This window comes from Lolium rigidum, chromosome 7 (assembly GCF_022539505.1).
Source record: "Lolium rigidum isolate FL_2022 chromosome 7, APGP_CSIRO_Lrig_0.1, whole genome shotgun sequence".
NCBI lineage: Eukaryota > Viridiplantae > Streptophyta > Magnoliopsida > Poales > Poaceae > Lolium > Lolium rigidum.
Genome location: NC_061514.1, coordinates 317159076 through 317166095, shown reverse-complemented (window position 1 = coordinate 317166095; position 7020 = coordinate 317159076). Strand labels below are relative to the sequence as shown.

Genomic DNA, 7020 nt, shown 5'->3' with positions numbered 1-7020 from the left:
GTGACGACGATGGCGCGTTGGAATAAGGTCCATCTAGCCTCTCTACCTCTTCAACGTTCGATGTGGCATCAATAAAGGGCTAGTGAGGGTATGCATTGCTATATCTGTTGGATTCCTTTGGATCTTGTTATTGGTGTGTCGTTAAGGGGAAGCTAATCACTGCTTCTTTCTCTTCCCTATATCTGCGGCAATGTCCTGTTTCTCCAACGGCTAAATTGGTGTTGAAGGATTGCAAATGTTTTTGGGGGTTCTTCCCCAGTTGATATTGTTTCATTGGTTATTGGCTCTCACGGTTACGATCAAAAGAATATGACAACAATCATTGTTTTTGGTGTATTCTTGTTTTGTATTGGTCGATCGGATCGAGTTATCTCTCCATTCATCGTACTATTTGGCTTACCTCAATAAATATATGATATAAGATGTTTTTGGGTGTCTTTTCTAGCGAGGTGTTCGCGGTGAATTCGTTAAGGCTTGCTGACCGAGTCGCCCATAGTTGCTTATACATGTAGGATGCGCGTGCATATATTTATAAACATTAGTGTATGCATATATTTGTGAGCGTTCTGCATCATACTTTGTTTCTAACTTATAAAATGCATTTGTATCAAAGATGCCCTACTACTCTTTTTGCACAGGACGCCCTACTATTTCTACAAATCCCACTCATCTTCCCAGTCGTCCCATTTCAGCAACCAATTATAACTCTTGCTCCTCTCACTCCTGGCAGCAAGAGAGCATCCAAATCCCAATTCGTGGCCTCCCCGTCGCTCCGATTCTAGCTGGCCGTCCAGCCCCAGATCCGAATCCGCGCGCGCCTCGCCATTGTCGCCGTACCGGAGCTTTTCCTGCAGGGAATGGTGCATTCTAGGCGGTGGTAGGTACGAGCGCGACTGTGGGGGAAGAGGCGGTGGCGGTAGCGGTAGCGATGGCCGGCGCAGAGAGGGAGAGGAGCAGGTTGCCGCCGGCGCTGCCCCTGGCCACGCTGATCGGGCGCGAGCTCCGCGCTGGAGGCTCCGAGCGCCCGGCCCTGCGCTACGGCCACGCCGGCTTCGCCAAGCGCGGGGAGGACTACTTTCTTGTCAAGCCCGACTGCCTCCGCGTCCCCGGCGACCCCTCCACGGCCTTCTCTGTCTTCGCTGTACTGCCCCCTTTCACCCCCCTCTTCCGTTTCTGGTTCGTCGTTGATCTGTCGAATTCGTGATCTGATGGGTTCTGGCTTCGCTGGATCTGTGGCCGTTTCGCCAGGTGTTCGACGGCCACAATGGGGTGTCGGCGGCGGTGTTCAGCAAGGAGCATCTGCTGGAGCACGTGATGAGCGCGCTGCCGCCGGAGATCGGCAGCCGCGACGACTGGCTGCAGGCGCTGCCCCGCGCGCTCGTCGCCGGCTTTGTCAAGGCGGACATCGACTTCCAGCGAAAGGGTGAGGCGGATCGTATGCTAATGGCGCGATTGCAGAGCACACCTATTGAGCTTGTGGCTAAATATCACTGGTTGTTGACTCAGGGGAGGTGTCGGGGACGACAGCAACGCTGGTGGTCGTCGATGGCTTCACGGTCACCGTGGCCTCGGTTGGGGATTCCCGGTGCATTCTTGACACACAGGGCGGCGAGCTGCAGCTGCTAACTGTGGACCACAGGCTGGAGGAGAATGTCGAGGAGAGGGAGCGTGTCACGGCCAGTGGTGGGGAGGTCGGCCGTCTGAACCTCTTCGGCGGGCAGGAGGTAGAAATTCGCTTTACAGTGAATTGTTTCTTACAGAAAAAATGCACTTCAGTGGAATTTCTTTGATCATCATTCTGACGATTCAATGTTGTGTGAATGTTTTGCCTTAGGTCGGTCCTCTTCGTTGCTGGCCAGGTGGCTTGTGCCTCTCAAGATCCATTGGGGACATGGATGTTGGGGAGTACATTGTGCCGATTCCACATGTCAAGCAAGTGAAGGTGAGTAGGATTACGAAATGCACGCTACAGTTTATTTTGTTCTTGTGTTTCTTTTGCGGAGTTATGAAAGTTGTCTCTTTCTCTTTGGTATTCACAGCTCTCAAATGTCGGAGGAAGGCTGATAATGGCATCAGATGGCATATGGGATGCACTATCCAATGAAGCAGCGGCAGAGTCATGCCGAGGATTGCCTGCAGAACTGGCTGCAAAGCTTGTAGTTAAGGTAACTCTACATGTAGTGAATAGCCTGCAGTATCTAGATTCTCCATGCCTGTAGGCATGATTCACTCAAACCAATCTTGATATCCATTTGTATTTATGCAGCAAGCTCTAAAGAAAAGTGGGCTGAAGGATGACACCACTTGTGTGGTGGTTGACATCATCCCATCCGATCATCGTTTGCCATCGCCACAGTTATCCCCAAAGAGAAACCAGAACAAGCTCAAGTCTCTTCTTTTTGGTAGAAGGTCACACAGTTCGATCGGAAAGTTTGGAGGCAAATCTGCCTCTATTGGTTCTGTAGAGGAGTTATTCGAAGAAGGCTCTGCAGTGTTGGAAGAAAGGTACATTCTAGTTGCCACTATGATGATCCAGCAGCTTTGTTGAGTTGCTACTTTGTCATAGTTCTGTATGCTTTCTTATATATTAAGCTATTTTACATCAGCGAATTTTGATTGAACATCCGTGATGCTTGTTTCCTATTTGATCTTTGCTGCAGCATATTAAGACATATAATAGCAGGCATTCTTGTTAATTTTTAGAGCATGTGGAGAGCCTGTTGTATGTCTGCTGGCTTATGTTACTCATTTTGTCCTCCTCAGTTTGGTGCCACCATGTTCTTTTTCTTGTCAAGTACCCCTTCCCAATCTTTCCATTATCTATCTGTGCCAAGAAGAAAGAACCCTTTAAGCCTATTTTCAGATTTCAACTGTGTATTATACATGCTGCTACTGAAATATTTTATTGTTTAAGAATGTGTCTTATAGAAACTATAATCTGAATAGAGTAATCAGTGCAGTGAAAATCTAGTTTGCTAACTGTTCTAGCACGGTAGTGAATCATGCTTGTAATGACACCTTTTTTTTGTTATGTTCTTTTGTGATTTCCTTCCCGGATTTCTTCGAAATAATAGAATATTTTCATTGGTATGATTATTTGTTGAAGCCTCTTGCTGACATGCTGCATTACCTTTGGTCCAGTTTTCAGAGCTTTTTAGGTAAAATATTGAATCTAGAGTTGTACAACTAGACCAATCAAATGTAATCACTGAATCAAGTGGGGGGTCAAACTTGCTCTGTTCCACATTTCATTTATAACTTATACCTCATAAAATGTTTGGCGGAAATTCCATGGTGTAAACCCCTACGATGGGCACCAATTTAGCTTCTCTGAGGATTTGCTCCTGGCTCTGAACATCTTCAAATACAAAGTATTTTTTTACAGTCTGCATATATCTTTGATAGTAGATCCCAATGTACTTCAGTACCTTCTCTCTAGATTGCAGAGGCGTAATTTCTGCTGGAAGACTGGAACAAACATTCACATGGTTCAGGGTGATTAGAACAGGGTTAAGGGTGACTGGAACAAATGGATCTTCTGAAAACTTTGTGATTATAATTGAAACTACGTCAATTACCTACTTCTGATCAACATTGTGCTTTTTGTGGAGAAATGATAGTCCAGATTTACCTGTCCATATCTGTTCATGCCCAGACCAATGACCACCAAGCCTTGCTCTTGCAGGTTGGGTAGGAATTTGTCTTTGAAAGAAACAACTTTGCCACCGTCTCGCTGTGCAATCTGCCAAGTGGACCAAGAACCATTCGAAGGTTTGATGGAGGAGAATGGAGGTAGTCACTGCTCTTCTCCATTTGCGCCTTGGGGAGGTCCTTATCTGTGTCTGGACTGTCGAAAAAAGAAGGACGCGATGGAGGGCAAAAGAGCTAGCTGCTCGACAGCCTGTAGGTGAAAAGAAGCATGACTCGTGAAGCATGCTTCTCAGTGTGAAAACTAAAGAGATGATAAGTTGTTGGTGATTCAATTATTATTGTTTGCTAAAACTAACTACATTCCCAGCCCGGTATAAATTGTATTTGGCTGCTAACCAGCTTGTTGCCTGCAGAATCCTAATAGTGCAAGTTATTTATATTGTTGAGGAAACTTTGATGTGGACTGTACCATTCTGTATGGAGAAATGATCTGCTAATTTATTGTGTACTAGTTGAATGCCCATGCGTTGCTACGGCTCCTATATATATATATATATATATTATAGATGTAAAAAATTATGTTTCTAAAAAGGCTAGAGGTTATTCTATGAACTCATAAGATTCTATCTGGTTTGAATTATATTTTGACAACCATTATAACTGGCATCGTTTATAAATATTAAATGAGCACTCGACTAAATATTTATATTAAAAAAATCTACTCCTCGATGATCCTTAGATGTTGTCATACAATGTTAGGAATATTTTCTTCTGTAACTGGCATCGTTTATTTTGCGGCGCGTGCTCGGGCGGAAAAAGTGCTCCTCCGCCGGTCGCACCATTATCCAGCGCGCGGCGCGGCGCGAACGGCTACATCAACCGTTTTCGTTTCAAAATATATCAAACAAATCAAACAAAACACGAAAATTTAATTGACAATACGAAATATATTAAAAGTTCGATGATACGGCGCGACATTTTATTTTAAACTACTCTAAATCCTACTCCGAATCCCAGTCGAAGTCCGACGAGTGGCTACTCGGATTCGTCTCGGACACCGGCGGTGAAGTCCACTCGAAGGAGGACGAGGAGGAGAGAATGATGGTGGACGGCCCTGCCCCGTTTTTCTTCTCCTCCTCCCTCCTCGCCGCCTTCTCGGCCCTCGCCGCCTTCCTTGCCACGGATTCCGCCCGGCGCTTCCCGCGGCTCGCCTTTTTCCTCGCCGCCGCCGCCTTTTCCTCCTCCTTTTGCGCGTAGAACGCCTCCATCGCGGCGACGTCCTAGGGAAAATGGCGCGCCCACTCGAGGCGGAGGCGCTCGTCACGCTCGGCGATGAGGAGCCGCTGCTCGAGCTCCCGTTGGCAACGCTGCTCCTCGCGCGTAATGGCCGGTGATGGCGGCGCGAGCTGCTCCGCCTGCTCCCGCGTCCAGACGTCGTGGAAGTTCATCTGCCGGCGGGAGCGGCCGAGGCGCTAGGCGACGGCGTCGTAGGCCCGCGTCACCTCGTGCACCGTGTCAAACGTCCCGAGACAGATGCGCTCCTCGCCGGAGTGGATTTCCGCGTCGAAGCGGCCGCTTGGCCGCGACGAGCTCCCGTTGGCAACGCTGCTGCTCGCGCGTAATGGCCGGCGATGGCGGCGCGAGCTGCTCCGCCTGCTCCCGCGTCCAGACGTCGTGGAAGTTCATCTGCCGGCAGGAGCGACCGAGGCGCCAGGCGACGGCGTCGTAGGCCCGCGCCACCTCGTGCGCCATGTCAAACGTCCCGAGACGGATGCGCTCCTCGCCGGAGTGGATTTCCGCGTCGAAGCGGCTGCTTGGCCGCGTGAACGCCGCGGTAGCCGGAGGCGGAGCGGCGGCACGGATGCATCTTGCCGGAGCCGGAGGCGGGGCGTCGGCTCGGGAGGCAGAGCGGTGGAGAGAGAAAGAGGCAGAGGCGGAGCGACACGCAGAAAGTTCAGACGGTTAGCGTGCGCGCGCGGCAGCCGACGCGACAACTTTCCCGCGCGGGATAGCGCAAAAATGCGGGCGCGGTAAAGTTTTTACCGCGCGCGCCTTTTTCCCGTGTCCGCTGGAGGTTCGCCGGGCGCCCGCGCGTGCCAAACTTGCGGCTTTTTTGCCGCGCGCCCCTTTTGCCGCGCCTGTTGGAGATGCTCTTAGGGGATCTCAAGAAAATAGACAAGAACGTGCACTGTTGCTGATCTCAAAATGTGACATTATGATTATCACACGGCCATGATGAGTGAACGCCATGAACGACATGTCCGCATTGGGGAGTCTAAATGAAGGCTCGAACATCTTGTACTGCGGCCATGAAAGCTCCAACAAGGTCGTCGCCGGCGTGCTTATACTGATATCGCCTGCTTCTCTCCCGCACCTCAGACATTGTTATCATCTGAAGAGCAGTCGAGAACAAGAAACAGAAATGAGGAGTATCTAGTTTCATGCGGAGCAGGCACTGCACTGATGACATATATTTTGGAGATTGCAGGGGTCGAGGGATCACGTCCAGATTTTTTGGGAGATACCTTAAGGAATGAAATCCCCTTGTTTATTGAAAGGCAGGCATTAAAAGGAAGGACTGATCGCGTCTACAAAATTTCCGGAGATATCTGCCATTCAGAAACACATTCAGAAATGAGAAGATCACGTTCCTTTTACCTTGAGAGATCTGCCTAAACAGGGATCAGATTGTGTCTTGATTTTGTTTTCGCGAGGCGGTTGGATTGATGTCAACAAGATTGAACGGTTCGGATTGTTTTAATGACGACCATCAAAGTGCGTTGAGTGTCAAACGACCAACTCCCATTTAATAGTAAAGATGTCATCTTTGAGAAAGCTGAGTCTATGAGGATTATTGGTTCCATCTGTACTGTTAATCTTGTAATGCATTTTTGCTGGAAGTATTTCATCTCCAGCTACATAATCCTTCTTCCTTGTGATGATTATGTACAATTTATTTTTTTTGTTTTCCATACGAAGCAAAGTGCTCCGGGTTCCAGTATCAAAAGATAACAGAACAGTATCTGTTTTACTGCCCAAGGATCAACTAAAACGAAGAAAAGTTTGTGCAGGCACAACCTTACCAACAGGCCACTACAAGTTCAGCATATTAAGCATCCTAAGTAGTTTAACAAAACGAACAAAGTTTGTCATGAAGAACACTATCCAACGGTCAAGCAGCTACTGCTGGTTGCCTTCCTCTGCAGAAGATTCCTGGTTGTGGATATGAAGCGAGCAGCCTCTGGGAGAAGTATGCAGCGAGAACGCCATTTTCTGTAACTTCTCAGCACCTGCTAAGAGATCATTTCTTTTTTCATTAACTGACTATAAACCGGCCTAATACCTCAGAAAATAGTATGCATAACATAT

The 7020-nt window shown here is 48.3% G+C and overlaps 1 protein-coding gene across 1 annotated transcript; it reads left to right on the top strand.

Moving 5' to 3' along the window:
- Nucleotides 1-664: 664 nt before the first annotated feature.
- LOC124669951 (probable protein phosphatase 2C 33) lies at nt 665-4159 on the top strand. Its single transcript, XM_047206482.1, has 7 exons — nt 665-1141; nt 1249-1423; nt 1507-1724; nt 1835-1942; nt 2040-2165; nt 2267-2505; nt 3686-4159. Exons 1-7 carry the CDS (start codon nt 929-931, stop codon nt 3909-3911), a joined length of 1305 nt encoding a protein of 434 aa, XP_047062438.1. The 5' UTR covers nt 665-928; the 3' UTR covers nt 3912-4159.
- The last annotated feature ends 2861 nt before the right edge of the window (nt 4160-7020 follow it).

Excerpts from the sequence above, each read along its gene's own strand:
- LOC124669951 (XM_047206482.1), top strand. The coding sequence starts at position 929 with ATGGCCGGCGCAGAGAGGGAGAGGAGCAGGTTGCCGCCGGCGCTGCCC. Across the intron at positions 1,424-1,506 it reads CATCGACTTCCAGCGAAAGG|GGGAGGTGTCGGGGACGACA; the intron begins GTGAGGCGGATC and ends TTGTTGACTCAG. Across the intron at positions 2,166-2,266 it reads CTGCAAAGCTTGTAGTTAAG|CAAGCTCTAAAGAAAAGTGG; the intron begins GTAACTCTACAT and ends GTATTTATGCAG.